At 36.1% G+C, this 15,639-nt stretch overlaps 1 protein-coding gene across 5 annotated transcripts in view; it reads right to left on the reverse strand.

The window, feature by feature from the left end:
• Positions 1-1,764: 1,764 nt before the first annotated feature.
• The window catches only part of NT5C3A (5'-nucleotidase, cytosolic IIIA), a 29,175-nt gene continuing 15,300 nt past the window's right edge, over positions 1,765-15,639 (reverse strand). For 2 of the 5 annotated variants that reach the window (XM_076330845.1, XM_076330842.1), the window contains exons 2-10: positions 14,387-14,493; positions 7,451-7,549; positions 6,915-6,984; positions 6,154-6,200; positions 5,644-5,729; positions 5,295-5,384; positions 3,816-3,978; positions 3,147-3,347; positions 1,765-2,388 (exon numbers count right to left, since the gene is read on the reverse strand). In XM_076330845.1, coding sequence (XP_076186960.1) covers positions 2,287-2,388; positions 3,147-3,347; positions 3,816-3,978; positions 5,295-5,384; positions 5,644-5,729; positions 6,154-6,200; positions 6,915-6,984; positions 7,451-7,549; positions 14,387-14,493 — 965 coding nt within the window. In that variant the 3' untranslated portion in view covers positions 1,765-2,286. Of the gene's footprint in view, positions 2,389-3,146; positions 3,348-3,815; positions 3,979-5,294; positions 5,385-5,643; positions 5,730-6,153; positions 6,201-6,914; positions 6,985-7,450; positions 7,550-11,880; positions 11,932-14,386; positions 14,494-14,874; positions 15,041-15,639 lie in introns of those variants that run through there. The other 3 variants (XM_076330840.1, XM_076330844.1, XM_076330841.1) reach the window with 3 other exon arrangements.

Raw genomic sequence — 15,639 nt, forward strand, 5'->3', positions numbered from 1 at the left:
GGCTGACAGGCTCTTGGCAGGCCAGGGCTGAGGCAGCTGCTGCTCCCGTCTCCTCCTGCCACTGGCACCACCAGGGCGCTTGCAGCTCTTCCAGTCTGCTGCCGCCTGAGTCATGGCTCTCAAATGGAAGGCAGCCAAGATGCTATCCTCTCCTTTGTCATCTTACGGTTTAAGTGGTTTTCTGCTCAAATGGAGGGCTTCTAAGGCTCCCGCTTCTGGGGATCTAGCTGCCCCTGTGCCAGGAGCAGAGAATTACATGACTGTAGGTCATATACAAGGAGGACATCATCCCTCAGTCTTTGCCTGTTAAGATGCAGGCTGGAATTTCTGAAAGGTCCCTGTGCTCAGCAGTTCCCTGCTGGCACAGCATGTGTAATGTGATTATGAAAGGATGCGCACACGACCTCGGATTGGGTACCAAGTCTCTGCCGTGCATTCAAAATACGGGGATGATTTAATTTCAGTTTACTGCAGAGGATGCAGAGGTGGGGTAAGGAAACTACCCCCCCATCTTGCCTTCTTGGAAAAGTTCCAGCACATGTGGTAACAGATGTAAGTCTGCTGATTTGGAAAAAATGTGACTGGTGCTACCGAGTCAGAATTTAGCTAACGGACCACAGGTTGGACAGAAAGAGGCCATTTCTTGAGATGTGTATTACTTGGTGGGAGAGAATGCAAATCTAGGCTCTCCCATATTTTCATTACAATTCCTCAGGGAATGGAAGATGGCACAGTTCCTGCTGTGTATAAAAGAAAGCAAAGGGGAACAATGACTATATTGTATGTTAGGGAAGTTGTACGATTGCCTCTATTTTATTAATGAATAGAGCTAGTACAGCCGAGATCTCTTAGGACCAGGGTCACACCACCATCTTTAACTTCTCCTGCAACGTATCAGAGTAAGCTTCCAAAGCTGTGGCTATATTAAGCTGTATCATTCCGTACATGATGTTGAGAGGTACTGTAATGTGTTCAGTACAGGGGAAATACTTTCTAAAGAAAATAAAATAAATTTTTTATTATGAGGGTGGTGAAGCACTAGAACAGGTTGCCCAGAGAGGTGGTGGATGCCCCATCCCTGGAAACATTCCAGGTCAGGTTGGATGGGGCTCTGAGCAACCTGATCTAGTTGAAGATGTCCCTGCCCACGGCCGGGGGGGTTGGACTAGATGACCCTTAGAGGTCCCTTCCAAACCAAACCATTCTATGATTCTATGAAGATTCAGTAGGTGTTTAAACAGAGAGGACTTGCGTAATGAAGCCAGAAGAGCTAGACTGCTATACTGATACTTGTGCTTGCAATTTGCAGAGGGTGGGAATGTGACCTAAAGCCAGTCTGGAGAGGTGTTCCTTAAGTGCTTCTGAGGCATGGGGCTGGTAGCAAGAAAACTTGATTTTGCAAGATGGCTAAGTCTGCTTTTAAAATCCAAGATTAAGATCTAGCTTGCTTTTGATTTTCTGTGCCTGGAGCAGCTCACAGAGAATTCCAAGAGAGATTATTTTAGACGAGCCATGCTAGCTTTGACGTGAAACAGCAGACTAGAAGTGGAATAGTACACAAAGTAAGATCTGAAAATGGGCTGAAGTTATGGCTGTGTACTATTAGCTTGTGAAACTATCTGTTACTACAAAGATGAGAAACTTTACCTCAGATATATTAACTTAAAACATTCTTCCCATTCCACAAAGGATAAAAAACCAGTAAGGATATAGAATATTTTGTAACAATACAAAAATCCATTAAGAAGAAACACTTTGCCTGAATTGGGTGAATAAAGCATTTTTACTGAAGAAAAATATATGTATGAAAAACTTCTGTCAAAGTCTGTAGCATATGAGTAAGATCCTTGAAAGTACAGCTGAGACTGAAATACCTTCTTTGAAAAAAGAAAAGGCAACACAAACGCACACTGCTTATTCACAGAACGTTTACATCTTCAATTTTACAAAATAGCCACATTTTTCTAAAATGCTCCTCTGAAATGCCTGATTAAAAGACAGTGAACCATAGTATCCCATCAGCAGCAGTTTATCACATCTATAAATCCAATTGAAATCTAGTTATAATAGGAGTGTGAGACAATAAAGAACAGCATAAGACCAGTAAAAGGAGCTTCTAGTTGACAATGGATACCATGTATATTTCGAAATACCAAAATGAAGATAAAAGTCTTAAATTAAATTAAACAGTTCTGTAAATGAGTAATAAACACATCTAAGATAGCACACGTGCGCTCTTCTGTCCAGTTGCCTCCTGGAAGGAATGGAGTGACTTGAGCCTGCAATTTACAGGATTTTCTGTAGGATGGAGTTGGCAACTTCCAGGGATTCATCTTTCACCAAGACAATATCGTAAGAGTCCATATATTTTTCCAAAAGCTCATCTACCTAATTGCAGAAGGGATAAAGAGAAAGACTCACTTAGTTTTAGAATTAATTATTGAAAGACTTTTTCTCATTAAAATGCTGCCCAGTCTTTCCATCAAATTCAGGGAATGAGCCATGCAAATATGTGTCGCTCCTATGAGTGAATTCCACAGGATGACAGAGTAGGAGTAGCCTGTTGTAACTGTGTGCGCATTCCAGGACGTAATACCTCACGTTTATTCCAGGATCTCATACATAACGATACTGAAAGAAAAACTACTTCCTCAGCTTCCCAAAAGGCAGAGAGAAATAGAAAACTGAAGTTTTCTCTCTCCTGAATGCAAACGGATGTGCATTATAACTTAGCAAACAATCAGTTCTGTGTCTCCTCAAAAAAAAAAAAGAAAAAAAAAGGAGATACTGCCTAAATTTCTTATTTGGAAGATTATAATTTTGCTCAATTATCAATTCAGTATTGAAAGGAGGGGGAGGAGCCAGGAATTTAAAAGAATTAATTTCTCTAGCTTCTGAATTTTACTTCTCAACAAACTATCTTTTCGGAAGTAGTTCAGTACAAAACCCAAAGCAATTTACATTTGTGTTTTTGTAGCTTATGGATTAGAAAAAAAACTCGAGGCAAGAAATCCATGAAAAATGTTTGAAATCTCAAAACAAATACCGGCCAAACACTTGGTTTGATACCTGAAGCTTATTATAATGAACCTCTTTCTAACTTACAGTATTTCACTCAAAGTTCAAAAGGTTATAAGGCTACTTACTTTATCATTGAGATAGCCAATCTTAAGAATGTGTTCAACGTTTGCTACTCCATCTGCCATACTCAAGTCTCCTTGGGAATCACCCAGCAGGATGATATTACTGTTGTCTTTTAGTTGTTTGAAGTACTCTGTATTCTTCAAGGCACCATCATGTTTGTTGTAAACATGAATCAATTCTCCTTTAAATCCTTTTAATATTCCCTATAAAAAAACCCACTGAAGTTATTTCTAGTATCATATAGACAAGATAGAATCTAGAATGAAATAGGTGATACTACTCTTGAACTAACATTGAACTATGTAACCTCTAACGATGAACAAGATAAATTACTGTTAAATAACGTAATGACTGTAATAGCACTGTTAAGACTAGACAGACAGCGATCCTCCCTGCTTGGAGGAGGAGGAGTGCTGTACTGGGCTGAGTGTGAGGTTGTCGTTAAAGGAAATGAATGTTACCTTAGTCACACCATGCTAACAGTGTTTGAACTGTTATCCTCTGCTTGTTTTTTGCCTGGGGGAGTGCTGAGTATGCAATTCTCATTTTCTATGTGGCAGGGTAGATGGCTACATCTGTTGCATTAAAATGTTCATCTTGTAGTATATATAAATAGCTACTAAATACCACAAACAGTCATGTTTGATAAGAATGTGTTATTTCATACGTACATTTTCATCAAAATCCATGAAATTGGAAACCACTTTGACATTAGAATGGTAGACCCCAGCCTGGTGGATAACTTCTTCAAGAATGTCGCCAATCCCAGCAGAAAATATGAACACAGGAATATTATGTTCACTGAGCTTATCAAAGAAGTTCTCGTATCCTTCTCTGTAACACAGGATGTGAATACAAATCAAATCTCAAATAAAGAAAGCCAAGAAAAGTCGGAGTTTTCAGAAGACATTCACATCATCTTCCCAAAAGAAAATTAATTTTCTCTGAGCATTTCCCTTTATTTCCTTTGCCTCACCTTTTCAGGTTAGCAAGAACCATCAATCTAACACAAGGCACGTAGTTTGAGTAAGAAACTCTTGCATCAAGCTGTTTGTTTGGTCTTGAGCTGTATAATTTCCCCCCCCAAACATCTAATCATGTTTTAAAGACTTAAAAACAGTTCCCCCTCCCCAAACACCCCAGAAAAAGCAAGCAACTAGTAGAACTCTCTCTAGCTACTGTCAGGCTGTACATTTCCTTTCAATATTCCTTGCTTAAATATTTGACTTTCTATAGGATTATTACCATAAAACAGATTTAGTTTTGTTTTGAAATCCTGAAAACATTTATTGTCACTCTTTCCTGAAAGCTTTTTAGTTTTCAGTACCCAATCAAAACTACGTATAGTATTCCAGGAACAATATAATATTATCTCTATACACCTTCTCCACACAGACATTGATTGGTAGAATTTTACATTTTTTAAAAGAATGATGAAAATTTTTGAGGGAATTTTAGCCTGTGAATGAAGATTCAATCCACATGGACTCAGGCTTTCAAACAAGCAGAGACGGTGTGCTTGTGTGTTTTGCTAAAGACAAGAATTTAGCCAGTATGATAAACAAACACTTCCACAAATTAAGTCTTAGCATCTTGTTTCAGTAGTCCAAAATTTACAGACAATTTTGGAGAACTTTAAAAGAGATGGGAGCCACAGCACATTTCAAGCAAGGATTTTGCTGGCTTTTAAATTTGTCTTTAGCCATAAAGGAAGAACAATATTCAATACAACATATGAAACATATTCCTCAAGTCACTGCATTTTTATCTCAGATAAAACTATTATAGGGAATATTTTTCAAAGGAACAAAGTTGAACTCTACATTCCCCTTACAAAAAAAGAGCCACCAGTGCAATTTCAAGAGGATGAAAGTCTACAGAAATGAAGTGTGTAGAGATGGGACTCAAACTTTTTTTAAAATTTTTTTAAGATCTCTAATGTATACAGTGTGATCATTGTAAGCATTTAGCTACAAAATACGAATAAAGTGGGGGCATTAAGAGCTCACTATGTTCCAAGATTACGGTGTCACATTTGCAGGAATGTGTGTGTGTGTTTGTTTGTTTGTTTGTTTTTCCCCTGAAAACACACAGTAAGAATCTACAGAAAATGCTCCGAAACAGTATTGTTCAAATCAAAAGGAACTTACTTCAGCATAACATCAGATTCCCTCACAATTTCTGCAAACTTATCCTTTTGTAAGCCTTGTTCAATGAGTAGTGCATGAGATTTATTGTACCTAGAATATAAACAAAAAATGGGTCGAAATTGACTTATTAAGATTCACCTTTCATTAAATCTCATGATGAAAAGCATCCTGTATGGTTAATTCTCGATCATTCAAGTTAACAGCAAAGCAAAACCAGTTGTTGCACAACACTCAGAGAGATTAATTCAGTTAATGTGTTAGCTAAAAGCTAATTACTGCCATTAGTTTGCTTTTAAAAACTTATTAAATCTAATCTCAGTACAATTTGAAGATGGGAGGTGTCTCTTACCATTCTACCATATATGGATATTTTTCTTCAATAGTGAGAGCTGGATCAATTTCAATAGCATAATAGGTTTCTTTCAGCTGCAACAACTGAAGGGAAAAAACCACCAGATGTTTAATGTATTTTTATAAAATAAAATATTTATTTTTATAAAATAACACTTCGTATTTGATCTAACCAATCAAAATAACTTTCTTCATTCTGATTACATTATTTAGATAAAATGGAATCTGAAATGCTCTTTGAACAAAGATTTAGCTTGTAGATATATCTAAGAAGAAAAAGTGACTGCTGTTAAACTGAACTACATGCTACTATCAAGAACACAAATATTTCTGTTCACTTCTATTAGTGATGGGATGTCTTGCAGTCAAGTGGGAAAGCTCAGAGAGCTTTAAGGATTTGAAAGTATCCCTTGTTTTGTCATGCTGCGTAATTCAACACACAGTACAGCCAGGGAACGATAACAGTTGTCTGTACAACAAACCAACAGCTAGTAGGTTTTCTGTTTACCTTTTTCCGACATTCCTCTGTGATGAGCTTAGAGTTATCAATGATGTCTGGGGGGGTGAAAAAAAAGTGTTAAACAAGATGGTATATTTCTTTCACTTTGCTCTACAACACTGTAAATGGCATAGATGACAATGTTTGATGACATACCACTGTGTTTCCTCAGAACTTTTACCAGCAACCAGTAAAAGACACATTTTTCTTCATAAGCATGAAGATGTATTACTGTCCTTCCCCTCATCTCTGAATTAAAAGGTCAGTTGCAAGTTCTCTTATCTGTTTCTTGACATTTAACTGCTTCTGAAATCATTGTGAGGCATCCTATGTGTTTTAAGATTCCCACTTCATTAGTAAATGGATTCTCTTTCTTTGTTCTAAAAGGCTACAGGATAAAAATGCCAAGAATTCTGAGGAGTTTACTATCTGGTTCTTGCAGGCGTCAGGACTACTATGGGCTCTTAAAAAATAAAAGTCAACCCTACCATATCTAGCCACTAACATCTTATAGTTCAGAACTTAATGTTTTAATTGTGAATGACAACTTATCTGATTTTAATTCACACAGATTGTGATTAAAATATATATACATAAAAACACATATAGACAGTCACTAGAATACTTCTTCATTAGGATGTACAGGTTAGGTAACAAGTCAATATAGAATCTCACACATTAGGGAATAAATTGGATAGAAAATTAAAATCTAGGAGAAACTAAAAGGAGTGAACAAACCAATCATTATTTAAAAAAAAAAAAGTACTCACTATGACAAGTTGGACATCTTTTTCCATTGTAGGAAAATCTACTTAATGTCATATCAAAATCTGTAATAATCTATTTAAGGAAAGAAAAAGCAAAACTGTCTTACAACATGGAGGGACAAAATAAAGAATGGCTAGAAATTCTGAATGATCAACAATAGTTGTAGCTGAGTAGCATATGTGTCACAGAAATCTCCCTATTTTATTGAACTATTGTAATGGAAGTCAGAATATCCCATAAGAATAACTTTTTTTCTACCAAAACTGTTTTTCTAATTCCTTCGGTCAGAATATTTCCTGAAATTACTAAGCTTATATGTTTATATCATTTACTTAACTAGTGTCTGGCTGAATTACAGTTGAATCAACAAGGGCTATTAAAAGAGTTAACAGATGTCTAAGTTTTGGAGATTTCTTGAAGGTTGACTTCTGTTTTTTTTATATATATATATATATATATTCTTAAATTTTTTTAGCATAGAGCAACGATGACATGATTGCTTTCATTCCGAACTGGTTACATCTTCTACTATCTTTACCTGAAGTTTGGCAGCTCCGCCTTTGATGAGGCCACAAATAATCTCCTCTACTCTCCCTGGGTCCTTAATATGGACAGTCTTCTTCTGAAATTCTGGCATCTATGAAGAATAAGAACAAAGACAGAAATATACTTACAGAGGAAAACTTACTAGTAATACCTCCTATCCATCAGATTGGAAGCTCTGCATCTATAAACAGTTTCACGTGACATCAAGACATGCTCAGGACAGGAAGGCAAGTTAAGAGTAAGAAGAAACAGAAAATACTCTGGATGTATTAACTGATGACTGCATATAGTTCTGTTTGCTTTCAACATCTGTTTTCATTTCCTTCCCTACTATCAAATTATTCAATAAGCTGACACTCACAGAAAGGATAATTGTATTTGTAGGAAATAAGGGAGATATATAGAAACAGGACATATAGGATCACCTTGTGGTTCAAGTATGTCACTGGGAGATGGTGACCCTTAAAACTAGCTCTTTGTGCAATTAACATGCCCTTGAAGTTTCAACATAGATGAAGAAGACAGGCTGATTTTAGACACCCGTTGTTTTGTTGGGAATGCTGCATGTGTCAACTGAGTACTCCAATACAGCAAGGCCGGATAGTAATTCCTGCTCCCTAGCCAGTCCATCAGTAATTTTCCATTACCTATTTTACTGCACACTTTTGAAATAACACATGCTATCACACCACATATTCCTTTTGAATGAAGAATATTTCTTGAATATTATGATAAATGCTGAATTTGGTAAAAAAGGAAAAAAACCACACAAACCCCCCACCCCTCCCCAAACAACACCCTCCCCCCCAAGCCTTTACTTACTCTAAAAGTTTCTCTTCAACCTTGCAGAAATAGTAAACGAACTACTTATTGACAGAAATTTCAAAATTTAGTATGTATTTTCTTCCTTTATAATCATGTATGGACTCTTTCTAAAGCAAAGGCATCAGACATTTGCAATCTGTTTACGTGGGCATTTATGAGTAGTAAATATTATTTTCTGTGTATAGAATGTCAGAGATGATGAAGTGCTAGGAATTACATTTTTCACATTCTGATCATTCAGCTTCCCTTTTCTTATACCTAGTATGTAATCTTTGCTGCAATGACCTAATTAAAAAAAAAAAACAAAAAAACCAGCTTCTATTTAGCTCCTATTTCCAGACACATTTCTGGAACCACAGTTCTCTAATCACCAATTGTTAAGAAGTCACACAACACTCCTTCTTCCTGCTCTTGAAGCTACTAAGCCTTTTGTTTATTAGTAACAACCAACTTGAAGTCAAATTGCAATTAGGTTATCATTTAAGAAAAAGATGACATTTTAAAGCCTTGCAAACACACGCATTTGTAACAGAAGACACTTGTGTGTCAGGGAAAAGAAGGAGCTGGAGGTACCTTTCAACATTGGTTCTAGTTCACTCTGCCCTCAGGTAGGAGCAAACTATTACAGCTACATTAGTCTTGGCAGATACTTGTCTAACCCATTCTTCAAAACCTTCGCTCACATATTCCTCGCTTTCCTCAACCACGTATTTCAGTGCTCAACTATATTTATGTTCAGAAAAATTTGCTTAACCTCTACTTAACCTTCCTTACTGTACTTTTAGGTCATTCAACTTGGAGGAAATTACACTTTTTCACAGGTGCTCACAGATGTTTTTCCCTTCTTCCTGAACTAAAGAACCCCAATTTCTTTAATTCTTCTTTTGCGGAGCTCAATTTTCTAAACCTCTGACAATTCTTGATGTCCTGGCCCATCCATTTGAACCATATCATTCTTAAAACACAGCATCCATAACTGGGTATAACCTTTCTGCTCTGCTCTTTTCAGGCCTTAGCTGAAGGGCTACTTTGGCCCATGTCTTCAGAAAATATCTTTGCATATACATTTGAATACACTTACTTTGTTAGCAGCAATATGGTGATAATGATTCAAATTCAGTTGGTAATAAACGAATATTCTTCAAAATTACTCCTAGGCAGAAATAGGTAGTTGCACAGAGCGCTAAATTTTACATTGAGTCTTGCTGGATTGTATCTTTTCTTCCACATCAGTGCTCCTATTTTTCAATATAACAAGTAATTCTAATCCCCAGTATGCTTACTGCTACTTTTTGGCTGATATCCTCAAAGACACTAATGAAAACAGAAAATAGAATCCTTCTAAAACCCTAATCACGAGTCTCTGATAATTTTCCAAGGTTTTCCACCCATCCAAAAAGTTTCACCTATACCAGAATATCCTGCCAAAAATTCTTAAGTCATGACAGGGTATTTACTACTTCTTTGCTTTGTAAGTCTCATAAAGAAAAAAACTGGATTCATTTCACTCAGTTTGGAAGAGTTAAGGTTTTCCTTTGCCATCCTATGGCAAAGACATTTTCTGTAAAAATGGTACCTCCTAAACCAAGACAGTTGTTCTCTATGTGGTTGCAGTGCCTTGTTACGTTTATTAGCAGAGCAAATTCAGAAAAGGTACATTAGGATTGGCTTCCAACTATCAGCTACATCCCAAACTGAGAATCATTGAGAAAGCTAACGAGTGTTAAAAAAAAAAAAAATTCCTGAAAAATACCTGTTAAAGAATTCCCTAATCTTTTGAGAAATACATCTACAAAGCATTTATAGATATTTATTCACAATTATCAGCAGAAGTATGTCAACTGATCTAGCTTCACAAAATAAAACATTAACAATCTGTAACTCTTTAAAGGTGTTTCATGGTTATTTCTTTTGTATGTTACACAGTGCTGGTAAACAAAAGTAATCTTACCACTTGTTTGGTGGGTATATGGCATTTTTTCTCTATAATGAAAGATAAAGCAATTTGACTCTGTTTTGTAATTTTTTCACTGTAAATTGACTAATTGAATTCCTTTGACTTTCAGGAGGGAAATTATATATTTATTTTTAGACTTGGAATGCAAAAATTAAACAAGGTGAAATCTAAATGTTTTGTAAGAAGTAGTTCAAACATTATTTGATTTACTTAGATACTAAGCAACAGACTTCCTAATATAACTGATTTAAACAGAACAGATGTTGGGGGAGATGGAGAGATCAGAGGGAGAGACTGTATGAGGAAAGTTGGATTGCTTACTACTGTTTTATTTCAGACTGAGGCCTTTCGTAAGTTTTTGAAACAACCTGAGGAAAAACCTCCTTAGTAAACACTTCAGTACATGATGTTAAACGAGACATTGCTTAAGATTCTGAGTATGATGAAAGCTTCCTGCTTTGATGTTGTAAACTGGTACTCCTACTCAAGATCAGTTTTTAAGGTTCATTTATTTCTAATGCATCTTTCATTTTTACACAAGAATTGAAGTCAGGTGAAGAGTATTTTAATTTAGGGGGGAAAAAAAGTGTTCTGCAGCACCTATAACCCAGACAATTTCAGTCTCACAAGCACTTTCATTGGCAAAAACAAGTCTTCATTGTGGATAGGGCCTCTGATAAAGCCTCAGACAAGTATGGTTAGTCAAAGTAGCCACTGTCCCCATCACTAGTTCCTTGTATTCATATTTGCAACTGAACGTTAATTAGCAATTCTTTTATTTAGGCTTTATCATTATTATATTAGAAGTAAACAAAACTGTCTAATAAGCAGTCACCAGTTTTCTGGCAAACTGTCTCCTTCAATGTCTTACACGTCTGCCCAGTCTAGCTGTTGGGTTTTTGTGTCATATTTGCCATTCTTCAGAGTTGAAAGAGACAAGCCGATTCAAGTTGGAAAGAACTGATAAGACAGATGAAAGAACAAAGAGTGAAAAAATGCCAATAAGAAAAGTTCAGTCAATTTGATAATATTTGTCTTTCTATTAATTGTTTAAGAGAGCTCTAGGAGTCAACTCAGTATATACAAAAGGCCCAAAATTCTGATGCAGCAGTTGACTGGGAAGAACACATACGGAGAAACAACCAAATAAAATACTCCACAGCAACTAACAAAGGCAAGAAAGCTTTACATACAGGACTAAAACTATATAAGCACAGGAAAAGGAATTCATATTTCACCGTGACATCTGAAAGAATCACTTAAGTGCCCCTATTTATTCTGTCATTTTATAAAAGTGTGAGAAGAGTTTTGCTTTCTTACCAAGGACAGCTATATCTTACTGAAATAGCTCAGAGACCAGTATCTCTTTTCAAAACACATGTTAAAAGATGACAACTCCCAAGGGTAATTTGTGGTTGGCATATACAATGGCCAGAAACACATTCAAGTTTCTAGTCTCTGACATTTTTTAAGGAGCCTTCAAAGAGAAGCAAGGAGAACAAAACCGAAAAAGATTATTTTAAAGGTTGAGCTTAATTTGATTTATGAAAAGGAACAAAAGATCTGCTTGTTTGTGATAGCAGGTAACTGGAATAAGGATGTAGGAAATTCTTTTGTAGCTAACGATGTTATAGTCATACCTTGATGAATGAACAGTAATGGATTCACGCAGGTTTGGAAATCCCCCAGTCCTACAAACCACAGAATGGGTCATTTACAACAAAGATAGTTCTGAAAATTACAAGTCTATTTAGTACATGAGACATACATCTGTGTAGCTGGGTTAAATAAAGAGGAAAAGTATTTACTGTAAAGAACATACTGAATTCTAGTTTTGAAATAAAGTTTCTTATACACAATTGGATAGGAAGAGTGCAAATAGAGATGCTTTTATGTTGTATCTGGGTGCTGCTTACATATATTGTTTTCTTAGTATTTGAGACAGTGTATATCTAAATGCATGCTGCATCAATTGGATTATTAAACAAGAGTTGGTGATAATCACTAAAATGAAAGGCAGGTATCTAAGTGAATTCACAGATGCCATAGTAGGCATTTCCAATCAGGTATCCTAGGGAATTAATAACTGATTGGGTGCACAAGGTGTAATGTCATATTCTGGAGTTAAGATTATACTGAACTTTACTGAGTGCTGGACGTAGAGCAGTTACTTCCCTTCCCAACAACCTAAGTCCCTATGATTAAAAAAAAAAAAAAAAGAAAAAAAAAAAAAGTCCAATAAAAGAGTAGCTAATACAAAGAAAATTCATATAAAGGACGACCGTGGGACCTTCTGTTGTTTTCACTATCTGTAATTTTAAGTTGGGAAGGATGAGCTGATGAATGACTTGCTATCTTAACTACATGGAGATATGTCTCATTTTGCAATCAAATCCAGATACACAGCCTGAAATATTACTAGTAATAAATAAAAATATAAGAGGTTATCATCATAAGTCTGCTAAGTAATGTTTTGACCAAGGACATAAAAAAACGGGGCAAAGTCTTTTTATACTGATACCCTGTAAGCCTACGCTACTTGGCAAATACAAAGTTTTCTTATTTTACAAAGACTAATCTAGTATGGATACCTCCCAAAAATAACTGCTAAGAAAACACCCTGCATTATGGATGGATAAAATTTTAAGGGAACTTCTCTATAATTCTCAGTGATTGATAGAGTACTTTGTTAGGTGTCAGTAATTCCGAATAATAGTAAGGACTGTTCTCACACTTACGAACTTATTAAAAATATTCCACAAAATATTTGACACACCAGAGTGGGCTGACAAGGAGAGGGAACTATTAACGTTATTTCTGAACAAGGAAAATGCAAATCAAAGTGATAAAATGGATAGGGTTCAATTATTTGTAAATTTTATTTCTAGTCTATGGTGATAGCTTCCAGGTAAAAGAGTATAAACCAAGAATAAATGACATTTATTTTGGGAACTGCAAATGCTTAATTCCAAGGTCTGAGACTAGCTATCACACATACTTACTTACAGACATGTACCAAAAAGGCATCAGTGATAGCTGTGAAATTTGATACCCTGGCAAGCTACAGAAAATTGGTTTCAGTGTTCTTGGTGGCAGAAAGTAAGAGTTTGGTAAAATTATAAAGAAAAGGGGCACATTCCTTAATTTACTTTTACATCTTATTTTTCACTCCCTTTTTCTTTTTGATATTATTACAGAACATTACTCTCATCTACTTACTCTAGAAAACAAAGCTTACGAAAAAACTTTTGAAAAGCACGCAGGCTTCTTCATGTAACTTCTGCTATTTGCAATGTATGAGTTCCGTGAAGTGGGGGAGCCGTAACAAAACCCACAGAATGGGAGTGTGTGTGTATCTTTTCCTCCATCTATATATGCTCATATATAGCTACATGTGCTCATATGCTCATATATGTATAAACCAAGTTTTGGCTTTAATTCAGACAATTTGAATTTTGGTCCGTGAGTGCAAGAGAGGTTTCTCTTAGCAGCCCCAGCTGTTAGTAGGCTTATCTTTTAGACAGGAACATTAAAAGCTACTGGACACGAGTGTAGTCACATCAGTCACTCCATTATGTGCAGCTAGTCAGGAGAACTGCACTAGTGATTGTGCAGTCTGCTAGCATAACCTGAGCTCAGGACAGATATTTATTAATTTATAATTACCAAAACCAAAAACATAACACGTTTTATATTCATATGATGTAAACTCAAATGTGGCAAGAAATCCTTAGTAACTAGCAATTACCAAATTACTCTTTTGGTAGTTTTGCCAAGAAATAGCCTTAGGACTACTTATCTAAAAAGTAAACAAGCAAATGTTGTTATGGAAATGAAACAACAGAACATTGAGTATCTTCACAGTTGCTTGATAATATGCTGCAAAACTAGATCCCCAGCACAGGTTATATGAAGTAACTGGAAGTGGCTTCACTACCTAAGGTATTTCAAGAAATGGAATAGGATGCATACTAAAAATAATTTTTCCTGGTTTATTTTGTTTAATTATTTACATATTTTTACATTTAATGTGCTGGATTCTGATATTTAGTTTGGGAAAAAAAAACCATATAAAAAATCTGGAGAGAGAGCGTTCACAGAAAACATGACAACAGTGTTTCCTCTTGTGCTTTTAAAGGAGAGTACCTGTGCGTTGAGCTTAGGGCACTCCTGATTCTTCTGTCCTTGATTTTGTCCTACTGCAACAGCATAGGTGGCAAGCAGAGTCCAGAGACGCAGGGCTTGCATACAGGCTGCCAACAAAAACCAACCAAATCCTTTTAAGAATTGGTCTGCTATAGTATGTGATCTTTGCTATTCCTGCTGTACAGAAATAAAAGCAGACATGCATGGTACATAGCTACGTCACTCTGAAAATACCCACACTTAAGACTACCCTGATACATATTTAAAAGTAGACGAATGTTTAAGTTGAATTAACCTATTCAATAAAAACTGGTAAATATATTTATTCCTTCAGTGCTGTTGCCAATTCCGTGCTATCAAATTTTTTTTTTTAAAATACAGTTTGTCACAATAAACAACTGTAAGTAATGCCTCAGCTCATAACCCTGGCTTAAAAATGCAGGCAGAAGACAGAGTCAGTACTGTTGACAGAAGCTGTGCACACTTACCAGAGGGTTTTGCAGGAGCAGCTGCAGAAGCAAAAGAAAATTCCTCTTGCTTGAGAAACACTAATATAGCAGCACAAAGTGCAGTTGAGGGCGTTTCCAAATACAGCCTGACTAATCCCGGTGCAAAACCCCAGGGTCCTGTGACGCACATCAGCAATGCACAGCAGTTTGTTATGCTCAGCAGTACAGCCTGACAGGCTTACAGATGATCAGCTGGTGTACCAACAACAAAACCTTTGACCTTCACTGAATGAAGAGCTTTCATGGATGCAGTAGGCACATTTGGACTGCTCTAACAGAGGAAGGCACTTGTTTTTCAAAGCATAAGTTTACTACTTTGTTACTTTTTAACCCTTTAACAAAATCATTCTAAGTATTTTAGGATTTCCTGTTGCAGAGTGCCACAAATTTCTTACGGCTCATTGACATGGTCTCATTAACGTCTACAAGGGAGCACACATTTATTTGTGTAGAAACAGCAAATTAATTATTTAATTACTCTTTGCTTTGACTTTAATTATCTATGTGATACTGAAACAGGAAATCAAGGAGGCTTGTTTGTCAGGATTTTTGAGACAAGGCAAACGCAACATGCTTTCAGAAGTTTGTCATTAGGCATGTTGCCTGATCAAAGACAGTAACTAGGTGACACAGAAGATGTATTTAAAAGGAATTTTTTTTACTGTGAGAGGATGAAGGAAGTATGGTGTAATCTTATTTACACTTTGAAGTTGTGTAAATGCTTGGAAGTGTCATGTGAAGTTA

Source organism: Aptenodytes patagonicus, chromosome 2 (genome assembly GCF_965638725.1).
Source record: "Aptenodytes patagonicus chromosome 2, bAptPat1.pri.cur, whole genome shotgun sequence".
Classification (NCBI taxonomy): domain Eukaryota; kingdom Metazoa; phylum Chordata; class Aves; order Sphenisciformes; family Spheniscidae; genus Aptenodytes; species Aptenodytes patagonicus.